The 23,757-nt window shown below is 39.4% G+C and overlaps 2 protein-coding genes across 2 annotated transcripts; both read left to right on the top strand.

Moving 5' to 3' along the window:
• Nucleotides 1-1,131: 1,131 nt before the first annotated feature.
• Nucleotides 1,132-7,209, top strand: ankrd33aa (ankyrin repeat domain 33Aa). Its single transcript, XM_010748808.3, has 5 exons — nucleotides 1,132-1,667; nucleotides 3,327-3,647; nucleotides 3,771-3,900; nucleotides 3,994-4,134; nucleotides 4,819-7,209. The coding sequence occupies exons 2-5, from the start codon at nucleotides 3,387-3,389 to the stop codon at nucleotides 5,640-5,642; spliced, it is 1,356 nt and encodes a 451-aa protein (XP_010747110.1). The 5' UTR covers nucleotides 1,132-1,667; nucleotides 3,327-3,386; the 3' UTR covers nucleotides 5,643-7,209.
• A 5,839-nt stretch (nucleotides 7,210-13,048) lies between these two features.
• acvrl1 (activin A receptor like type 1) lies at nucleotides 13,049-20,705 on the top strand. The gene is made up of 10 exons (XM_010747794.3): nucleotides 13,049-13,052; nucleotides 15,284-15,355; nucleotides 16,349-16,591; nucleotides 16,943-17,145; nucleotides 17,235-17,334; nucleotides 17,425-17,571; nucleotides 17,693-17,968; nucleotides 18,136-18,333; nucleotides 19,183-19,313; nucleotides 19,586-20,705. The coding sequence occupies exons 2-10, from the start codon at nucleotides 15,286-15,288 to the stop codon at nucleotides 19,730-19,732; spliced, it is 1,515 nt and encodes a 504-aa protein (XP_010746096.1). The 5' UTR covers nucleotides 13,049-13,052; nucleotides 15,284-15,285; the 3' UTR covers nucleotides 19,733-20,705.
• Nucleotides 20,706-23,757: the final 3,052 nt, after the last annotated feature.

Below are 23,757 nucleotides of genomic sequence, written 5' to 3'. Positions count from 1 at the left end.
CAACAACATGTCTGCTGGTTAACTCTTCAGAGCAGATCAGCAACTATAATTCTCAGGATCAAGGTGCTGAGTGAAGAGTATCCGGTTTGTCACAGTGGCTTGACCCAGCCAAGACAGAGCTCTACAGTGATTGACATATGACACTGAAATAATTTTGTTTGCTAGTGCTGGCACAAAGCATTTTATAATAAAGTCAAAGTGCAAAGTGGAGACAGTTCAGAGCCAACAAGATGTTTGGAGATATCATTTCTAGGTTATGTAGACAGCAGCTGTAACATACAGTGAGGATTAATGTTATGGCTATTTTAAATGTGAGCTCCCTCAATAACTTGTTGAACTACGCCCCATAAACACTTGGACTCATGTCCAAGCACTGCATCACCTAATTTGATCAGAAGAGGGCAGTCTGCCTCCCTCTAACAGAGAGGAGCTGTCGCATAACACAGGCTACAGTGCACAAAGACATGGATTGGACATGCTGGATCAATTTGATATGAGGGTTAATCTGTTTACATGCACCTTTGATACCACGTGATTGAGACCATGATGCTATAAATGAACCCGTTAGTATGACATTTCTGTCCACATATGGGGCTTGGCCCTCAAAACAAAACAGTTGTGGTCACAGTTCAAGCAGTGGGTGAAAACCAATGTGAAACTAGTAAGAAACAGCTAATTCAAGCATCTTAACCTGGTTTCTTCTAATTGAAATATGAGATTATTTATGTTATTTGAACTTTATGCAAAACTACATTTAAACTGACAATTAAATTAACTATAGCGGAACATGTGTCGAAACAGAAAATATGCATGCTATCCTTTGAACTATGTTAGACCAGTGGAAAAACTTTGTAAGTCTGCTTTGTTTGTTTTTATAATGTAAGCATGCAAATTTTGCAACATTTACAGCATCTGTGTGGGTGTACAATGAGTAGTCTTTGTGCGTGCTGTATTTGAGCATTTGTGTCCATGTGTTTTCTGTCCGTGTGTGTCATCCCTGTCATGGGAATAATTACCACAAAGGCCCCCCTGGCTTAGAGCAACAATAGGTTCAGTTTGTTTTCCCAGCAAATAAATTTCCACGGGAAAACAGACAGAAGATGCTATCACCCATCACGCAAACACAGAAATTGGGGTCTTCAGCAGTGTAGTAGGTTTCGGTGCCATAGCCGCCATGATTCAGTCACAGCACTTGGATCATTAGAGAGCTTTGCTCTGACACAACAGACGGGCAGCAGAGAGTTGTGGATGGACAGATTCTCAGAGAGCTGTGGAGACAAGTGAGAGAGGGAGCGAGAAAGAGAGACTAGCTCAACAGACTGGAAGGGGAACAAGGTTGGCTCCTGTCTGTTTCTTTCTCTTAATCCTTAAATCTTCTATAATCAGGATGAGAGGAGGAGAGCATGTTGCCTGACTTAGGACAGCAGCGTCTATGTTGGGACCTGGATGGATTGCCAGCTCATGAGGCAACCTAACTGGCCAGTAGGAGAGATGGAGGGAGGGGGGAGGCATTCAGCTGGAGTCAGTTGGGAAAACTTAAACTTAACCAGTTTCTATCAAGAGCCAACAGGAAGAGTGGAGGTCCAATATATGAGGATGGTTTAACCACCAAGAGCAAGACAGAGAGAAAAGACAAGAGGACTGAGCCCTGCCTGGATTGTTGTAGGGTGAGACTTTGACTATTTCTATTTTTTCTAAGTAGTGTTTCACTATGGTTGCATATTTTTACACCTTCACTCAACAGTTTAGAGAAACAACAGTTCATATTTAAGATGCAGAGGAAAAAGCTTGACCAGATTGCAAGGTGTTACTCAGCAGGAAGTGTGAGGCCACAGTGGCAGAGTTAAAGTAGGAGCTTTCTATGTCTGTGCAGAAGGCGGAAGAGAAACATTAGTGTGATAGTAATCGTAATTCTTCTGCATGAACCAACACTAAAACACAAAGATATGTATGTGGGATTAAAGTTGAGCAGTTCTATCTGGTATTTAACAAGAACCTATCCAAAAGATTCCAGTGCTCTAATAACTTAATTAAATAATTGTCTGCATCTGCAATATTCTATGTGAATGTCTGCTTCGTGTGGATATGTTGTAATAATGTATGCAAGGCCAATGCAGCTTGTCGACTGAATCCCTCATTGGAAAGCAATCAAGCTCTGTCTCACGCTCATTTGCAGCTCCTTCAAAACATTAAGAATGACTCAGTCTATGCCATTTTAAGTCTGAGCCTTGAGAAACAGTACCATTGCTGCTTTGGAAATATGTTTCCTACAAACATAACATTGTATGAATTGTGTAGTAGATTTATACAAGAAAACTACTGGACACCCCATTGTGCTTGTACTGCAGCTCAGTGTGACACATTTAAGACACCATGACAGATGCTGTCACTAGCCTGGCCTCCAGTTGCTTCCAGCACCATATGGCCTTTCTCGACCCAGTACACGCCTCCTACTATGCCTTCATTCACATTACTGTCACAGACTGAGTTTCTGCAGTACAGCATTTCCTGAATATTTACGTATTTATTTGTAGATATGTATATACACAAAGCTTGCACATTTATACATTTCTGAGTATTAATAAATAGAATTTTAAAATTACCTTAGAGTCATAATAACTCTTCTCCTGTTCTATAATTGCCTGTGCTTGTTAACTAACATTAAGGAAAATCATGTTATATCGCCAGCTTGCCTATCTTGTAAATCACGGACTTACAGATCAGCCGCTTTGACAGGAGGGCTGAAGTAAAGTGAAGCTCCTTATCTTCTTTAGGCATCATGCCTTATAGATGAGGCCCTCTAAGGTCTTCAGATATATTTAACATGCTATTTTAACACCTAGTATTTTGGTATTTTTGCAGTGTACCAGTGTAAGATGCTTATTTTGAGGAGAAGAAAGCATTCCTAAACTAGGTGGCAACAAACAAAATCAAAAAGCAAAAATCTTATGCCTTTTGCACACAAATATTTCCACAATCACCTTTTTTTTTACTCATGCACAGCATTTGTTTATTGGCCAATGGGTCTATTTTTCTATCACTATAGAAAGTTGTGTACCAAAAAATATCATTAGTTATCTAAATTAATCATCAATACAGTGAGCAGTGAGCTGACTGGGTCAGTAATGCAGGTTTGTCTCTCTGTCTGTTAGCTGAACAGCACACAAAGTTTCATGGTGTTAAGTCATGCACTTCATCACAATCACCTTTGGCAACAGTCTGAACTCAAAGGCAGTTCATGATTGCTGCATGGCTAAGTGAAAAAATGTATAAAATAAGTTTTTAATTTTGAGTCTATTATAACACTTAATGTTTTCCTCTTCAAGATGTGGGTGGTGTGCAGCAGATCTGACACCCGGGTGTGATCCCAGGCTGAAGGGGGTCCAATGGCCACTGCAAATTATGACCCCCACCTGGGTGAAGGCCCATCTGAGGACTCAGAGTTCTTCCTGGATGATGACTCTGACTCAGAGAGCCTGCTCTCTGATGACTCAGTGCTTCCCGACTATGAAAAGGAAGAAAATCATAAAGAGCCGGCCAAAACGTTGTTTGAGGCCTGTGTTAGGAATGACCCCGTATCCCTGCGCAGGATCCTGGAGAGAGGAGTCACCAAAGAAGAAGCCATGGAGCTGGACATCAATGGCAAGGTGGATTTAATTTTTCTTTGACACACCTTTAAAAAAATCTGTGTTTCTGCTGTGAAAAGGGTTAAATATAAGGTAAACTTAGTTTAAAGATGGTCAACTTAGTTCTACCTTGTTCCTCTTCAGAATGGACTGATGCTGGCTGTGAGCAAGGGATTCATAGACATCGTCACCATCCTACACACATGTCCATACATAGACATCAACCACCAAGACAATGATGGCAATACTGCCCTCATGATTGCTGCTCAGGCAGGTATGTCTGAAGACATATACAGCAAATAACCTCAACATCTCATGTCAGTCCTGCTATATAATGCTGTCATTGTTGTTGTTGTTTTCAATCCAGGCTACATCACCACTCTAAACTATATCATTAACTACTATTCTGGTGTGGACACTGAGGTCAGGGATCCCCGTGGCTTCACAGCCCTCATCAAGGCAGGCCTGCAGGGCAAAGAAGAGTGTGTGTCTGCCCTGATAATGCATGGTAGGTTTATGGTACATCTGCACACATGAACTACAGGTTTACTCAGAGCCCAGATTCTTACATTAGTGCACACCGTCACCCATAGGCTGTATATGTAATGCTTTAGGTGTAAACAAAACATACAGTTAGGATAGGAAGATGAATACTGTTGTGTGCAAGTCATGTGTCCAAGAAAACATATATGTTATGTTAATGTTATATGTGATGTACAAATAGTAAATCAGGCAGTATAAAAAGATCGAACCACATTCTATTCAAAGTCCAACTATATCAGAAATAGACTGATAATATTAGCCCATAATCTAGTTGTATTTACAGGCAAGCTTGAGCAGCTTGGATTTGTTTTACAGCCTCCATTAGGCCTCTTAATTAAGTGGAATGTCATAGTCTTTGAAATAGACACAGCTTCCTCCAATAATGGGTTAAGCTTAATTATTACATTTATTACTCTAGCCTGATTTAGCATTTTTCACCTAACTGCACTCTATATCCTATTCCCCCATACTGTGAAATGACCTGATTTACTTCTGGTAGTGTTACGCCTTGTATCTACTCAATGAAATAGTGGTCCAAAAGCAACCACATGGTGGGGTAATTTTACTAAGTTGAAGGAGCAATTGATTTCCTCACATCCCTCAGCATCCAATGATTCTAGTTTTCTTTCTCTTACCTCTTCATGTGCAGGTGCAGATATAAATGCAATGGACCTGGTCCAAGGAAGAGGTGTAAAGGACTGGATTCTTAGGACAGGAGGGTTTGAAACCTTTCAAAGAATACGCCGACTGCAGGCGCATCCAATCGCTGAGCAATTCTGTGATAGCTACATTCCAGAGTGGCCTGAGCTAAGGCAACTAGTAGCAAAGGCCACAGCCACCAAAACAGCAGGTCAGAAGCTGAGGCAGCGATTAAAAGACACCTTTACTTTCAGCTTTCCTCAGGATCCCCAAGAAAATGGGGTCATGGACCATATGGTGCGAATAACCACAAGCATCCACAGCCCCCTGGTAGCCACTGCTTGCCGTCCACTATGTCCCAGCAGCCCCCCAGAGATTGGAAAGCGACGGTTTGCTGTCCCTGAACTACTTGAAAAGCACAGTAGCAAGGAGTTGGAGGAGAGCTCAGTGTCCCACAGTAATGGCTCTGTCACCTCAGCTACTCCCCCTGTTGTGTCAACCACCTCTGTATCTCTGATCTCCTGCTGCCAGAGCTCAGCAGAGTGCAAGCTGCCAAGTGGGATGAAGAGCATCATTCCCCACAGCGTGGCACATAGGAACAGCATCTTCCCCTCAGGCTGTATTCCCAGGATTGAAGTGACAAGGTCTTTGGATCCCACTCCAAAGAAAGAGAAAAAGAAGAAAATGCAGAAGGGCTACCTGGAACCTCCTGTCTGGAAGTACAAAGAAGCCAAGCTGGAGAAAAAGAAAGAGAAGGAGAAGGAGTTGCAGGAAAAGGAAAAAGATAAACAGAAAAAATCTAAGGGGCCCAAACGTTCATCGAGCCAAAAATGAGGCATTACTCTCCTTTCCTCAACAAATTTCACTGTGATAACGTCATGCATGAGGGATGAGCGTGTGATTACAGTGACTCCGAGGCCAGTTTTACGTTTTACATTAGAAAAGGAATTGTGAAACAAGTTCAAGTTCAGGACAATTAAAGACCCAATGATGTGTTTGAACTTTGGCTTGGGATGAACAAGGGAAAACTGGAGTAACTTGAATTTGCTGGATGTGATGCATTTTTGAGCATCTTTGTAAAGCTGAATATTATATTGGAAATGTCTGTTTCATATTGCAACTCCTACCTGATGCATTGGGAGATCAAGTCTCATTGGGATGCAAAGTTATACCAAATTAGAAATGACATTATTTTATTTTGAAAAAACTGTACAGTTGTGAGGATTTACTAATTTGTGTGTTGTGATCGATTTCCAAGTAGCGTGGTAGCATCATGGGATGCAACTGCAAGACGACCACAGCAAGTTTTCCACACTGCAATAGGGATAATGGCTGCCCATTGAGTGATTGTTACATAACTTGAAGGCACAAGAAGTACTATGTGGATGTTAAATTTTCCTCTTGCATCTTGGAAGGTAAACTCACTTCAGGAAATCAATGATACTTTTGATTTGCTGTGCAGATCATCATCTAAACTGCTATCTGTTATCATTTAGAGTTAAACCATTTCACCTATACACAAACCCTTTTGACCCGAGTATATAAGCTGGTCTATTTCAGACCATAGTTTGAACACATTTGACTTTTGTCAAAAGCAATTTTTTTAGTTCATTTGGTACTCCAAACTGTTTAGCCACAATGCACAAATTCAGTTGTTGGCAAAGGTTGAGAAACAGGAAGTGAATCATATCTATGTAACACACTGTGCAATTATTATCAAAACATTTTTATTTTATTCTTATTTAAAAGTTGTCCAATCCTCACAATTCTCACTGTCTCCAACATGTGGCATCTACCTGATGCCTTCTTTTTTGTGTTTTTGACCCCAGCAGTGAAAAGGGAACTGAGATATCTGCAACATTTTGTCTGATCATGAGTAAAACTGCTTCCTGGTTTACACTCCTCAGTCTGACAGTGCTTAATGTTCGATGGGCTTTTATTCACTAGAATTGCTGCTTGCAATCATTTTTAAGAAACCAATTATCTATGCGCAGCAAAGAAATCTGTACATTATGTTACTCAGGAAACCCTTTTGTTTATAATATGTTGGGCATTATACATTGAGCATCTATCAAGACAAGAAATCTCTTTTGAGGTCAAGCTTGGATTGGAGTCAAAAGCTTCTGTGTATAGATCAACTTGGTTATTTCAGAACTAATCATAACTAATATCCCATACATCTGTAACAGAAATACATATTCTAATTACAACAAAATATATATTAAAATGTGTTATCTAAAAAAAATATTATTTAGATGCTGCTCTTACAAAAAATTAGAGTATCATTTCTGGGGATGTTTATTTTAAAGTGAAAGCAAGAGACTCAGAAAAGATTGTTTTTTCTTCTTCTTAATAAAGTGTGAGACAGATAAAAATGTGTCTTTGTATGTGAGCTGGGAATAAATTTACTGACCTTTTGCAAGCGAGTTTGTCTTTCTTCACTGTGCTGTATCTCATATCCGCTTATCTGAAAGTGCAGCATTTGGTGAGAAGGTTTTAAAGATATCTCCCCAACATCACTTTTACACAACTTCCTGAAACATTTTATGATTTTAAAAGCTAGAAATGTAAACTTGCTGTAACTGTACTGGCATTCATGTGAGTGACAGCCACACGTCTGGCACATAGTCTAACCTCAGTTACACTTTCACTGTAAAATAACTTTGAGCTTCTTAGTTCTTAGCTTCTTAGCTTAGCATGCACTCACTAGAGTGGCAAGGGATGACCTTTGAACCCTGGCCTGTAATCTTTTAATCCAATGTGCAGTGTCATTGCATAACAATTAGCTTTTATTACTTGTAACATTGAAAAATGGCAACTCTGATGAATTCAAGAATATTTTCATAGAATTATTTATATGAAAACATGCTGCAGCTCATCAGTCTCACTTCCTCTTTAGAGGAGGGGACTGGAGGTCAGCTCAAAAGTGAATGACTCTCAATATAGGTCAGTGAAGGAACATATAAGACTTTAATCATATCTATAAGGCTCAAACTGTAAACACATCCTCATACAGTTGTAACAGATTACATCCAGTCCAGACTTTGACCTCTGAAAATTAAGTATGACACTGTGTGGCATGAATATAGCTAAATATCAGCATTACATTCAACTGTAAGTGTTGTGTTGTCCACATCTAAAATATTGATTACTCAATAGCGTTAAAGAGAGAGTAAAACCAGTCCTCTCTTTATCCAGAACTTTCTTTAAAAAAACAAACAGGATGAAAAAAATGTCCGCTGAAGCAATATCACATTTCCTCTGCTTCAGTAGATTACACAACAAAATAGGCTTGTTCGAAAAACCTTAAGGGAATAGGAACAAGTTACTCTTTGAATCACAGAGATTAGAAAAATAAGTGCTGATGAAAAAAAGAACAACAATTTCTTCTTTTTCTACACGACAGCTGATGTGAGCCCTTCCAGCTGTTTTTTCAGCCGTAAGCCAAAAACAGAGAGATTACAGAGCCTGAGAACAAGGAGGGGAATTTATATTACAGACATGAAGACATCTCTCTCAGACTCTGCTGAATGAAGTGTTTTCACACGGCACAGTCTGTTTGGCATCCAAGAGACAACTTAAGACATCCTTTGACTGCCACAACTGCTGTAACAGAAAGGCACTTGAGAACTGTTGTGATATCTTCAATTTGATGAGATACAAGACTTACTATTACATTAGACACACAGATTAGTGGGATCAAGCGTTTTCTGTATGTTAGCTTAAATCTGAATTTAGAACATGATTTTATGTTTTATGATATGGTATTTTAATATGCAACATACACAAGTGTAATGTGGAAACCTCTGGTACACTTGAGAATGGACATTTCAGTGAAGTAGGAGACATCTTGTGTCCAGCTGTTTATATAATCAGTATTTTTATAACAATGAATCAAATGACACTGTGAAAACAAAGTTGGCTTCACTGTTAAGCTGTCTGGCAAACAACTTGATTGTTCTGTTCAATCTCACTGCTCTCAGCATTGATTTCAGACATGACAGGCAGCTGTTTAGCAAGTAACAAGTTGGACGTACTGCTTCTTCCACCTTTTGGCTAATGTAAATATCGGCAAAGATCCACTGTGAATCATCGGTGGGCCTGGAGTAGGCCAAATTATGCCTGGGTGCTCTAAAAAGCCACCTATAATGGCACTTACCTGTCAATCAGTGCTATTAATTACTTTATGCCTTAATATTATTTGAACGGGTAAGATTAAAAAGAATTCACCCCACGTACAGTTGTCATAAATGGTGAAATTAGCTATAGAGCCTAAAATTGTTTTCTGAACCAGGCTGTAAACATGTTTATTTATGCTGTGAAGTTATGCATTTTAATATGTAGACTGACTCACTTCTGGAGCCAGCCTCAAGTGGCCGCTCGAGGAATTACAGTTTCTAGCATTTTTCGCATTGGCTTCATTTCCCCAAGTGGTTGCTGTTAAGTTAGCTAGTGTTTCACACTGCTGACTAACAGTGGACGGAAGCAGGAAGAAAAAACACTTGGGAGCATGCATCGCATCCTTTGGATTTCCCCATAAAATTCATCCTAAATACGGTTTCATGAATTTTATATTTTCTCTGAAATGAGAAAGTCATGGAAGGTCTCTTTGTTCACACATTAGTTAAAAAAAGTGATTAAAACATAAAATGAACATATAATATGCTTCAAACGGTGGTACAAAGTATTTTCATGTTTTTTAAAAAATGTCTGTCAACTGTTATTAGTTTTTATTTTATTTACTTATACTTTAATTTACTCACTGGTTAGTTTACTTACCCATTTTTTTGCTTTTCTTCACTGTTTATTTTATTTATCTTTATTTATTTATTTATTTATTTATTTATTTTCCTCTCTTTTTTGATTATCCTTAATTTATTTTTAATTACACTTGTCTATCTGTTGGGGCTGGGTGCCAGAGGGATAGGGGTGGGGGTTGGTATCTGTTCTGGGGTATGCTGGATTCAGATTTGTAACCTGAATACTGTTGTTTTTTCAAAAATGTAAACAGAAAGTTAAAAAAAAATGTCTGAAGGGGGATCTTTAAGTTCAATACTGTTGCTGTAATGTATGATGGAGCCTGCAAACTCATATAAAAAAAAGATTATGGTTTGACAACTGATTAAAAAAAAAAAAGAAGAAGAAGAAATTAGATACTTATTAGTTCTTGTTTTTACTTGGAGAAATGTTATTGTATCATAGAGGGGTCTTTGAAGCACATTCCTGTCAGTGCAGTGCAGACAGCAGTCCACAGGGGAAAGAGGAAAATGAGAGGTTTAGTGAGCAACAGGAAAACCGCTATGAGAACACATTCCAGGCAGAGCAGGCTGTACGGGACAATAAGGGGTGGGACAACACTGTATACTATTTAAGAAATATGTAATCTTGACTTCAGATCAGGACCATAGACAACAGCTTTTAAAAAAAACATGTTCTTACTTAATGGGAGAGGACTGGCAGAGAGCCTGCACTTGTGAAGCGGAAGGACTCTGGGCTGGATCCAAACCGACGACGATGGTTCGTGTTGTCGGTTTATCAGCACAGATTTGGACCGAGATGTGATAGGCTACAGTCTGCTGTTCGTCCGTCCTGTCGGTACACAGCTGCTAGTTTCTTCCAAGTTGGAAGTTTTTACTTCTTTTCTACATGTATAGATGTTGTTAAACGAGTGAGAAGTTTTAATCTTTTTGAAGCAAAGAGAAGAGGGGGGAAAAAACTACGGACAAACTTTTTTTTTTTGTCAGAGACGACGGTCGGTCGTCACACGAAGCAGGAAAGGATGTGAGACCTCTCTGGATGAGACAGCTACCATTAAACGAAACGTGTTTTAAAATGGAGCCAGCTGTGTTTTAAAGCCACTTTTACTTGTAATACTTACTGGCCACGGAGAGACACTTCAACCTAACTTTGATATGGGAGACGTGCGGCTGTCAAGTTAAAAGGCGAGTAGAAAACAGGTAGGTTAATGGTGTGAAACATGCCTCTCTCGTCCTGTAGGTGTTTTTACATTGCATTGTGATTTCTAACTTATTTCATATATGTAGCTATTAATGGTGTTTAACGCCGAAGTCACCTTTGACAGTACCAAACATCAGTCCACGTGTTTCCAGATGTGAACCACCAGGTGTCAACAAGTACCTGATGACCCACAGACAAATTAACAGCAGGAAATCATCTCAAAATGTACATTTATAACCTATATAGAAGCCCACATTTGTGCATTTGATCATATATAACTATCTCCTGTGTTGTGATGCTGTTTTTTATTCATGCAAAAAAACAACAACAAAAAACAGCCATAATAATTTACATTTATTAACCTCTATATATCTTCTTATATGTCTATGTCTATGTATCGTAATGTTTTGTTACCTTAAAATAAGTCTTATATATCTACAGACACCGAGGGGTCCTCTTCCTTATTGTCTACCATTTTGAACTGCCATGTTTCTACAGTAGCCCCGTACGGACAAACTAAAAACTTGCCCTGGATGAGGTCTTTTGTAGTCACCATAGTTTCTCCTACACCATTCCTGGGTGAAAGTGAGGCGAGGGGCATTCAGAACAAAAAACAAAAAATGTATTCATTTGTGCATAATGACCTGAGTCACGAATAGTCACATTTTTGTTAGAGACGCTTAAAGGCCCACCATTTTTAACTGCCATCTTGGTACAGACAAACTAAACACTGGCTCTAAACAGGGTATTTTGTGGTTTTTACAACCACCATAGTTTTTCCTACATGCTTGGTGGTTTAATGCGAGTTAAGGGGTATTTAGTTGGTTGCAATCTGCAACTTCAATGCTAGATTTGCTGAATCCTATACACTGCACCTTTTAAAGTACATTCATCCAACTCAAATATTGTACAGCGCTGAGGTATTTTCATGTAATTCTGCTAAATTCTGTAGCATTAACCTGCTGCTTAATAACTTTTAATACCCAGATATGTATTTTTACTGTAAGATTTTGAATGCAGGACTTTGAGGTGGAAAGTAAAGGTTCCAACCACCGTTGTGGCTACTTCCAGAGCATGTTGGGGTTAAAAGTTCATAGCTCTTGAAATTGTACATTATGCTGATCTGAATGCAAATTTTAGCTTTGTACCTCTCCTTCACTAATCCCACACACACAGGTGGGTGCTGTTGTTGGTTCATGATGTCAGATCTGTGTGACTCATATCCAAACCTCTGTGTATTTGCAACTGTTATTTACTTCTTCTAATTTGTGTGCACAGTACATCTGAGGTATATTTTTCTTTTCTACCACAGTCATGCATTTATTGCAGGTATGTATGTGAGAGCCTGCAGACAGCAACTGAGTTTAAAGCCTGCCAAGCCTAGCTTTGTCTGTGAATGAAGATACAATCTGTCTGTCGCTGTAACTGGCAGACTGTCAGAATCACTGGATTACACATTTAGGTTTTTCTTCACCACTTCAAGCACACACAGAACACAAGAATTTTAAATGCATGGCTAAGTCATTAAGAAAGAACTGAATGTGATGTTGCCTTGCCATTTAAAAACCACATAATAGAAGCTTTTCCAGTAACACTGCTTAAAGATACTTTCCAGAGATAGTTATGTCTTTTCGGTGTGATGAGGCCCCAGTGGAGGGGCTGTGAGATGTTGCTGTGCTATGCTATGCCCCCACCATCCACCACTATAACCACACAGATGGAATGAGAGATCTGCCTCACCGAGTCAAAGCTGTGTAGATGAGAGGAAGAGATGACAAGGGATCTTTTCCCCTTGGGTCACGCGGGTGTAGCATTGGACTGAATGGAGACAAACAGGAGAGAGCTCAGAGAGGAAGTGTTCTGGAGACTAAAGTCAGGATGCCTACGATGGAGGACATGATTACTGGTGTCTACTGCCTGTGTTGGGACTCTGTGGATGATAAAAATGATAGCTAGAGAAATAAGGCACAGCTGTACACAAGTTCATTCTGTGGGTGGAGTTTTGTCCAGGCTATTGCTCCTCTGAACAAACAGCTTAAACACCACTGACACACAGGCTGCATGGTACAGGAAGTGCTCTTTTTTTCTTTTTCTTTTTTTGTTGTAAAATATGTCTTGTGGTTTTAATCTCAGTGAGTTTTCACATGTTGAGCTGGAGTTTCACAGCTACTTCACAGTAGCACAGTCATCACAGTAAACATGAAAACCTTTATTCAGGACATGCTCTTATTTTCGATACCCACATGTGTGGATATTTTTAGAACAGATGCATTTTATAGAAAACAGGTAGAACAGGATCTGAAATGAAAGTCAAGTACACACCAAAAATGTTAAATCAAGAACTTTCAGTCAAAATACAGATGCAATCATGCAAAACATGTTTACTCATGTGGTTTCTCTTCATTGACATTTGACATGACTTAAAATAAAATAATGGCTTCCTGTAGTTTGTACTTAAATACATCTAGCGAGATGCATCATAACTAAAGGAGGATGTCCGTAGTTTCGTGCTGACATGTGCAAGTTCCCATGCCAGATGTGTGCAGATCAAGGGTTATTCGCTGTGAGAGACACGAGGTAGGACAACTAATTCTATCAGAGTACTTGATGCTGACAAAACATGCTTTGCTGTTTATTTACAGCAAATAAATGCTTATCTATTGCTATAAAATACGACTTATTTTAAATTTTATATATGAATAGGACTATACCTGAGTCCGAATTTTCTGAGTTGAGTTACATTCAGTGTTTTATTTGTGTAAGTTGTTGACTGTCAATTTTAGTTAAGCATACATAGATATAAATCACTGGCAATTTGGTTTATAAAACATCTTCGCTCACCTTTTCTCAACCTCAAAAGTTTTCTGAGCAGTGTCTACTTTTCACCATCAGTCTAGATAATTTTGTGATGCATTACTTACTCAAGCTAGTGTTAAGTACCTTAGTTGATTTTCTAACAAAAGACAGTAAGAATGTATTACAGGAAATCAACTGTAACCTGTGGTTTTCTTTGAAATGCAGTGAAATGGCGTTCAAAGTGCATCCACAATTTAATGTTAGGCTTTCTGTTGTGACATTTCACTTCAGTCAAAACTTGACATGTAAAACTTTGTATGCATGTGTTATCCTGCATTGTTCTATAAGGCAGCAACACAAGAAAGAGGCTCAGAAATACCAGTTGTATGTGGCAGCCTTATGAACCATCACATGTCCTTTTTGGACTTGAATCAGCCTCTATGGCAACTGCCTTGTGTATCTGAGTGCACACTTGTCCACAGCCCAATTGGTTCCTGTCTCAGTTCGCTCATTTGAGATTTAATATAAACCCCAACCACCTCAGAGGTTATAGGACTCAGGTGTTGCATATAATACAGATTGCAGGCTTCATTTCGTCTTTCACTCTGATGATTAGAGAAGCTGCCAGCAGGCCCTGGTAAATCCAGAGTCTGATCAAAAGCAAATGGTGCTTAACCACTTTAGCCAGATAAAAAGCTCTCAACACCTCTCAAACACCAGCTTTTCCAAGACATGCTTTTTAAGTGATACTGCTGCTAAACAATGGTGCAGAGAGAGCTTAGAGGACCTCAAGGCTTCTGTGGATGCTTGTGCTATTGTGTGGTTGTTTGTTTTTTAGAGTTAAAAGCATGGTGAATAAGTGAATGTTTTTCTAGTCTATATAATTTGGTGACAAACAGAGACGATTACAAAAAGTGATTGAAATGAGATCACAAAGAATGGAGTCTAAATTGGGCACAGAACATAAAAAAACCTCAAGAGACACTAGACAAATGTGTATCTATTTAGCACAATGTATGTAGCAATAAAATGTACAATGCAGGATGTGTTGCAGTAGATATGTATACAATGTTTTATGCTTGAATGTTTTAAATTAAATGTAACTTGTCTAAGAGAGTTCTTCAGTAGCGAGAAAGGCTGAGTTATGTATGACGGCCCTCCTGCTTGCGTGACCCTCAGCAATGCAGCCCTAAACAATGAGCAGACCTGGGTCTCGCCGGCCAGCCGGGTGGGGCCACTCAATGGCAGGAAGCGTAGCCATCAATATTTACTCTGCGAGCAGGGCAGTCGACGAGTCGACAGGCCTGGAGCCTGGGTAGCACAGCGCCACATAGAAGTCTCAACACACATACACAAACACTCTGGAGTGCTGTTACAGCCTCCTTCCCTTAAGCCCCCTTTTCCCACCCAATGCAATTACAACACAGGCAGACAGGCTGGGACCTCGGACTGTTGTTTTTGACCTCATAGCTTCCTCTGCCAAAGAACTCGGGCTTTAACCACTGCTCGACTCCTCATAGACGCTACTATTAAGTTACTGTCTGTACGTTTCAATCACATAGCAGTAAAATTGTCAGGGAAATGGCCTTATTATCTGCATTCTGCCAAAGTAAATCTCTGATTTCTCATTATGGCAGCTCCTAATAAAGAGACAACACTAATTGTATTATCATCTATTGATTACATTAACTGTTATTAATTGTCCTGTTTCTGCTTTACAGAGATGGGAAGCTCTGCTCTGCTTACAGTGGTGCTAGCTGGGGCGCTTCTTTGGATCTCTGCTATCCATGCAGGTGAGTTAATGGTCAGATGTGTTGTAAAAAGCATTTGCTTTGACACTTAATCACATGACTCAAATGTGAAGGGGTCAGTAGAAGCTTTTAGTTCTTTATTTTTGTTTGCACATAGATAGTATGGTATGGCTCAGTCTCATGGATCTGACCAACCAACTCCATTGTAAAACAATAGGCAACTGTTTCCAACAAGCTCAGACAGGTGTGTATAGAGTCTACACCAACTACCTTCCATAAAATGCAGTCAAAGTAAACAAGTGGCTTGTGAAGACAAATATCAGCTCAGGTATCGGTGGCTCAAATCACAGCTGAAGGTAATCAGAAACTGATCTTCCATTGGATGCTTGTGTTGCAGTCTTTCTGCCTCCTGGTGGTCAAAGGTCCAAAAATCCAGCTTTAACCATGTTGAAAAAAAGTCCCTTTTAAAACTTGTGATACTTTTCCACTCATTTGTGAGTTCAATGTGTTTCTGCTTCGGACAGAAATGTGTATATGAGAATGCCTTTGCTGCTTGACTATATGTAGATATTAACTTTTTGCTACTCTGTGCAGCCCAGACTTTCAGACTTCAAACAAAGTGACCTGATCATCACTTTCTAAACCCTATGTGTATACGGTGTCAGATTACCTCTATTATAAGTCGCAGAAACAAAGTGTGCTGTGTAATTTCCATTCAAAAATACCTCTCCTGGTTAACCACACAGCCTGTGTCTTCAATATGATGCCTTGTGGCTGCCAGGAAATGTTGTTACCATATCTCTTTGGTTTCCCCTTGAGGAAGCCAAGGTTTCTTTACATATAGGTTATCACTTTACTACCAGTCTTTGAATAATGATTTGCCGTGTGTTTGGCCTTGCTTTTCTTTTATATTCCCCAGATTGATCATTTTTGGTGTTCAATGTATAAGACTGATGGCAATTAAATGTGCACATGCATGTATGCAGGTAGTTTTGTGCCGACCTGTCAATACTCTCTGTGTGTACTTTCTTGTAGCTTCAGACTCTGAAGACGATGGGAAGCTGCTATGCGCATGCAAGAATGAGAAAGGCACATGCGTGAATGGAACTTGCAACGGTGACATCTGCTTCTACTCCTGGGTGCAAGAGAGAGAGGAGCGAGGCTGTTTCTCAGCAAATCACTACAGGGAGCAGTGCCTTACCTCCTTTCCACGCTTCTTTGTCTCCTGTTGCAAAGAGAATCTATGCAACGCCTTCACCACGCCGCCTCCAAACATTAGTCAGTACCCAATACCATTGCTTTACAATATCTTGGAGAATTTCTGTTGTATTGAGCCTTCTTGTTTAGTGTAATTTAGCCCTCTCAGTCTCATCCCACAGTTCAGTACTGCTGATGTACATTACTTTGTACTGATGGGATTCAAAGCGTCCCTCCAGATAATAACTGGTTCCCCCTTGTGGTCAGTTAGAGCAAATTGCCAAAAGGTTTTTTTGGTGCTTTTTACCTCTAATCAAAAATAATGCCAAAATAAAACCTCTCCTCCTCAGTGTATTGAAATGTTCTGTACTGGTTTCACAATTTTAAAAAATGTACGTGTTTGTGCTTGAATGCTTTTGCTTTTGTGTCAAGATGGAGAGCCGACCACAAAGCCCCCAGAACTTCGTCCGGAGCTATGGATCATGGTGTCTTTGCTCCTGTTCATAATAACTGCCAGTGTGTGCGGCCTGGTGTTGTTCCTGCTTTTCCGGCGTGCACACTGCAGACTGAGAAATGTTGAAGACCATGATCCCACCATGCTCAAGGTCCCTAATGGAGATGATCCCACATACGGCGTAAGAGACATTTGATGTTTGACACAGCGCTATCAAAAGAAGAAGTTTTTGAGTTCTCACATATGGATTATTTCTGTCTCTTTCTACAGGATATCTTTGATGAGTTTTGTACATCAGGGAGTGGAACAGGGCTGCCCTATCTAGTCCAGAGGACTATGGCCAGACAAATCTCACTTGTCGAGTGTGTCGGTCAGTCTTCTTCCTCACCACTGCTGCTCTTCACAACCATTTTTTTGTGTATTACTTTGCAGTTGTGCAATTGTGTATCTCTTTTTCCAGGCAAAGGCAGATATGGGGAGGTGTGGAGGGGAACTTGGATGGGAGAGAATGTGGCTGTCAAAATCTTCTCTTCTAGAGACGAGCAGTCCTGGTTCAGAGAAACAGAGATTTACAATACTGTACAACTACGACATGACAACATACTGGGTATGGCAGCAAATTTAAGTTAGAAATAAATTATTCATGTGCTGCAGAGAAAGATTCCATGTCATTTCAAAAAGCATCAGCCAAAAGACATTAAAATAGTGATCTCCTCTTCTGGCTTTAGGTTTCATAGCCTCTGACATGACGTCCAAGAATTCCAGCACCCAGCTGTGGCTCGTCACCCACTTCCATGAGCTGGGCTCTCTCTATGACTTCCTGCAGTACAGCAGCTTGGAGCCTGAGAGCTGCCTGAGGATGTGCCTCTCTGTGGCCTGTGGCTTGGTCCACCTCCACACTGAGATTGTCAGTTCCCAGGAAAAGCCAGCTATCGCCCACAGAGACCTGAAAAGCCGAAACATCCTGGTTAAGCGAAATGGACAGTGCTGCATTGCTGACCTAGGTGGGGATCATGTAGAAACAATAGCAGTGAAATCGCTCTTAATCAACTAAACTTCTAGCTGTATCTGTTCCCATCTTCTGCCATTTGTTACAGTTCATGCATACAGACAAACCAGTTATGTCATGCTGATGGTTGATAGTTTGTATCTATGTCTAATGTCTCCCCAGGTTTGGCTGTCATTCACTCTCAGTCCCATGACTATCTCGATGTGGGCAACAACCCCCGAGTGGGGACCAAGCGCTACATGGCCCCTGAGGTGCTGAATGAGACTATCCGTATGGACGTCTTTGAGTCTTACAAGCAAACTGACATCTGGGCGCTGGGCCTAGTCTTCTGGGAAATTACCCGCAGGACCATTGTCAACGGTAAGAAGACAACAGCCTGTTATAAAGTTTAGCCTCTGCAGTCATTTGGAGATATTTGAGTGTGTTTGGAATTGTATATGTCAATAGATCTTTTATAATTTGGTGTGTTACCCATCCACTTAGCCACATCATGCTGAAAATGTGCTTTCTTCGTCATGTCTGCCTGGTTCGGGTAGAGTATACATAAGAGGCAGTTAGTTCCATGTCTCTCAGCACTCTAGTGTTTTTGTAGTCTGTGTCTGTCTCTACTATCCTCTCTCATGATTAGCACTGCAGTAATTATAAACAGTCTTATCTGGTGTCAGCACTCACTTGTACAAAGTCCAGATGCCCGTGCACTCAGTTTGTAGATGCACAAACGACTACTCACACACGCATGTACAAACACATTTAGTCCAGATGGATGGACTTTCATAACTTTGAGGTTGTGTTCTCAAACAACCACACACACACACGCACACACACACACACATACATACACACACTCAGCAGGCTTCCTCCATCTCAGTGTAGTCTCCAGGGAATTAATATCTTCTCCTGCTCTCTTGTTTAGTCAAACATACTTTACAAAACTCTCACTACAGACTATCTCAATTTGCAAGTGTGCTATTTCAGACCACATATGAAGATAATTTTATTTTCTGAAAATGTATGAGGTGATAAATGATCAGTTATCTGTTCATGAGGATAATAATGAGTTTTCTTACAATATTTAACATTACAGTCTGCATGCTTATCACCTAACCACCCCACTGAATCCATGTATTGTTGTTATAATAGTTAATATTCTGCTAAGCAGCATGATTTATTGATTGATTTTTATGATTTTCATGATTTTTATTGTTTTAGGCATCGTGGAAGAGTATCGCCCTCCGTTCTTTGACCTGGTGCCTTTAGATCCAAGCTTTGAGGAGATGAAGAAAGTTGTGTGTGTGGACCAGCAGAGGCCCAGTCTGCACAACAGGCTTCACTCACACCCTGTAGGTCGATCACACCCACACAATGCAATTGTACTTTGCACTTTTACTTTAGCACACACAATTCCCCAAATTTAGACAGCAATGCAGAATAAACAGGTAAACATACACACTGGATTATGTTGCGCACAATGGCTAACAAAGAGTGCGTGTAGAATACAGTATACTTTATAGCACACATTAACAATGCCACAGTGTTTAAACAGAAACCGTATGGAACAGATGCTACATTCTCCATTCTGCTGGTATTTTACATTTGTCTTTATGTGTCATAGATCCTGTCAACCATTGTAAAGATCATGAAGGAGTGTTGGTTCACAAGCCCACAAGCCCGCCTCACAGCCCTGCGTGTGAGGAAGACCCTCTCCAAACTGGACCATGACAGTGACTTCAGCATCGAGAAACTCAAGCGGGACATCTAGGCCCCAGTACCAGGATGAAAAAGGGATAAAAGATTGAAAACGCCAGAAGAGGTTTTCACCACATTCCAACAACACAAGGTGCATATCATTAGCATATTTTGAGCTAATGACTCACACAGTCACTGCATTATATTAAAACCATATGGCTTTGAGCAAAAGTGTCTAGACTGGTTTGCACCCAAGGCAATTTTTTTTTTGTTGGTGTTTGTCTTTTTTGCGTAGCCTAATTTTCATCTGCCATATTTCTGGTGCCTCAAACCAAGAGGCCTTAAAAAGAAAACTATTAGAACCAGCCATGTTTATCAAGGTTATGTTTCTTTTTGTTGCGTTTTTTCAGCAGATTAATTAACTGAACAATTCACAGGCTCTTCTACAGACACAGGGTTTAAAAAATTACTGTCTAAATCCCCCATCGTCACGACAGAAAGGAAATATCTAACAGCATAATTACTCATCCTCTCATCGAGCATGCCATTCGGTTTTTCTCTGATATACATTACAATTGCACTTAAGGGATTTCCCATAATGACCAAAGTCACAGAAAACCACAGAGAACACAGAGGCCTTACTTTTGAAGGCCTTACTATGAATACAGGAAATATATAAGAAATAACATACACATACCAAAGCACATTACATGTTGTATAAGTATATTTAACTTATATACAATAAACATTTATTATCTGCCCACTGACACATCGAGCTTTTTAGTTGTACATATTCTAACAGCATTGAAGTTGTGATCTTGTATCACTATTGGGTTTATTGTAAATATATTTCAAAGGGGGTATTATTGTCTATTACTCAACAACAAGACACATTTTCTATACTTCTTTTTTTCAACTTTCAACTTTTTCTAATTATTTTTTTACATCCCTAAAATGTACCATCACCATTACTATGGTCAGTAAAGGAATTCACAAACCGACATGTTATATTGTATATGTTGAATAAAGGATTGTATTTTTCAACAGTTTGTGGTGGAGATGCTATTTTGTACCACTGTGACCAGTAGAGGGCATCAGATAATAAACAGTGATCCATGTTACCTACAGTAGTGCAGTTTAACTTAAGATACTCATGGTGTAATCTGTTTTGCAATTGTGTTTTCATTTGCATTGCACCATCTTGAAATTGTTACATGAAAAAGTTAATACCAGTATTTCGGCATAACACTGACATATAATCAAAAACAGTTACCATTGTCAGGGGAGAGTAGGGGACAGATTATTTTACAGGACGTATATCAATCATCATGTTTGGACAGCCATATTAGCCCTACTTGCATGTTAAAGTTAAAAAATTACATTAAAATAACATATTCATATTTTCTCTCAGTCACACTAACCTCACAGAGTGAGATGCTAAGCTAGAAAATATAAATAGATTAATGTAAGACAAGCCTGACTTAATGGGGACTTCATGAATAAACATGTAAAATATTGTTTATATATTTATGTTGCTGCTTTATTCTTCAAAGTTACTGAAGTATGCACACATTCATGTGTATCCAAATTTGAGTAGTTTCCTTAAAACTGATTTAGAGATCCTGTTCATAACCATTAAAACTACTTGTAAACATTTTTGTTTACTCTTCAGATGAGTGACACATGGAGATGTCCGAGCCTTAACTCTTGAAGCCATGGTGTATGATCAGGTGTAAGATTTATCTGATTGTATGAATACTTTGTCTAATAAAATATATCAAACAGCTGCACAAATGTATGGGGTGCAGAATGAAGAATAAAAATGCCAAGAATGTTTCTCAGTGTTTGGTGGAAAATAATTGTATCACTTAGGACTTCTTCATGTATCATCTGCATGCCAGTGTTTTCTTTTTGTATCTATCCTGCTTGCTCCTCCTTTATCTGTTAGTGTGTGTGCATGTGTGTGTGTGTGTATATGTGTATGTGTGCGTGTGTTTTCTGTCTGCCTGGTTGTTGAACAAACTCCAGAGAGATAATACTCCCTCAAAGCCCCAGTCTGTCTGGTCAGTCAGATGAAGAGCTGGTTATTTTTAACACTGCAGGGGGGTTGTTCAAGTATCAGAGAGGCCAAACTCCCTGTCTGTGAGTGCAGAAGCCCATCTCACTTCTCTCTCTGTTTCCCTCCTCTGTGTATTCTTTTTCACAGTGGGATCATTCCAAATGGCTCAGTAGAGACAGGGGGATTTGTTCAGCAGACAACGTACACTGAAGAAATGTGGAGATAAATTGGACAGGGCTGATAATGGACAGATACAAAGCCACAGAGGAGACTATGCAGACACAATTAGGCTCGACGATAGATCAGTGAGAGTGCTAGCAAGCGGATAGGTAATAAAAGCAGGCAGAGATCAAGTCCCAAATGTACCTGGTTACAGCCTCACTCACCTCTTCCTGGGCTAGATTCTCAAGCTGCGGCAGCTGGATGTGTTCCTGGGGGACAGGACTGGTCCCCAAGCTGAGAGAACCCTGAGTGGATCTAGACTAAAACCACCTTTTGCAATCCACTATTATTTTACACTCTGCAAGCGACTGTAACTTCCTCAAAAATCTGATACAGCAGATGATATGTGATTTGAGATCAACTGGATCAATAAGGGTCTTTTTATGCAGACTCAAACCAAACTGTCCCCACAGATTTTGATCAGTGGGTCGCTAAAAGATTTATAAATTAGACAGCTGCTGTGCCTCAAAGTTACTGTATAAATAGGAGATTTGTTTGATAATTGATCAGTCATTGAAAATGGATAGCCGTATTCTAACAGGACAAATGAAGGGAGGCCCATAGTCACCTGCTGTGCATATAAGGTGTATCATTTCAAACTCTTCCTGCCTTCTAACCTAAATCCATACTAAGAGAAAGGGTTTAGTCATCAGTCACAGTGTATTGGATTCCTCTCCCATTTGCATTAGAACAGTATGTTGTTGCTGTCTTCACATGTCCGCTTTGAATTTCGGCATAGCATTGTTTAAAGTAGGGTCATGAGTTTGGAGCAAGACATTCTCAGTCATCAGATCTGTTAGCTATTGTTATCTACTTATTTTTAATAATACCCATTTTGTATATATATTATTGTTTCACATTTTTAATAGTGGAAGATGACTCTTTTTTTTTCTTAAAAGAGATCAGTCACCAAAAGTACAGTCTTGTGTAATAACCTTGATCAGGAAGGCACATATTAGTCACAACTGAGTTAGCTCAAGTAGAATGCATTAATAACCAATTTATATTGTTGCCATGTGTCCTTAAAACCAATAAAAAATACTGTAAAAAAAATAAATGTAGTCAATTATGAACTTTGGGACATAAAATCCATTCTATAATCATAGAAACTAAATCAGTAATGTAGAGAAGTAGTTGTAATTACTACTTCTGACTGAATACTGACTGAATTCAGATTATTAAATTCCTGGAGCCATATTTTGAAGGAAAACAGCAACGATTTTCATTGTTCTGCCTTTTTTGGAAACCTTTATGACATGAAACAAAACCAAAAATGGAATTCCGCAACACATTTTGAACATATTTAGTCTGACTTCATCTTTAGTCGTGTACAAATCACTGCATAGTCACATAAAGGAGGCTGAATATAGAGAAGTAGTCATTGTTCTCATAGGACACAGACTGACTAATAAACATATTTAGTTTCTTCTTGTTAAGAAAGGGGACATTTCATCCTTATACATCTTCAGAAAAGCTAATAATAACAATGAAAAATGGCCAGTGAGGCTCAGTTTGCTTCCTGAAGACATTTTTGTTTCAAATAGATCATTCAGTCTTAAGTAATGACCTCAATCAAGGTTAAAGGTGCAATTCAATCATCCATAAAATCTTTATCAACCAATGCTGGGAGATAAATGCTTATAAAATAAATACAGATAATAAGAATATAAAACTTGCATTGCATATAACCACGTATACACTAAATCTGTGCGGTGTTTAATCTGATATAAACAACAAAAACATACTGAATAGAAAGTAAGCCGATAATACAGAGGTGTAGTCACAATTTCTCTGTGTGTGTATACATTTTGCTGTCT

The sequence above is a fragment of the Larimichthys crocea genome, chromosome XV (assembly GCF_000972845.2).
Source record: "Larimichthys crocea isolate SSNF chromosome XV, L_crocea_2.0, whole genome shotgun sequence".
Lineage (NCBI taxonomy): Eukaryota > Metazoa > Chordata > Actinopteri > Sciaenidae > Larimichthys > Larimichthys crocea.
Note: the sequence above shows the minus strand (reverse complement) of the source record. Positions and strands in the feature narration are given on the sequence as shown.

Bases quoted from the DNA above. Each gene is read 5' to 3' on its own strand.
- acvrl1 (XM_010747794.3), top strand. From the start codon at position 15,286: ATGGGAAGCTCTGCTCTGCTTACAGTGGTGCTAGCTGGGGCGCTTCTT. The intron at 17,969-18,135 runs GTGGGGATCATG...ATGTCTCCCCAG, and splicing joins GTGCTGCATTGCTGACCTAG to GTTTGGCTGTCATTCACTCT. The intron at 19,314-19,585 runs GTAGGTCGATCA...TATGTGTCATAG, and splicing joins ACAGGCTTCACTCACACCCT to ATCCTGTCAACCATTGTAAA.
- ankrd33aa (XM_010748808.3), top strand. From the start codon at position 3,387: ATGGCCACTGCAAATTATGACCCCCACCTGGGTGAAGGCCCATCTGAG. The intron at 3,648-3,770 runs GTGGATTTAATT...GTTCCTCTTCAG, and splicing joins AGCTGGACATCAATGGCAAG to AATGGACTGATGCTGGCTGT. The intron at 4,135-4,818 runs GTAGGTTTATGG...CTTCATGTGCAG, and splicing joins GTCTGCCCTGATAATGCATG to GTGCAGATATAAATGCAATG.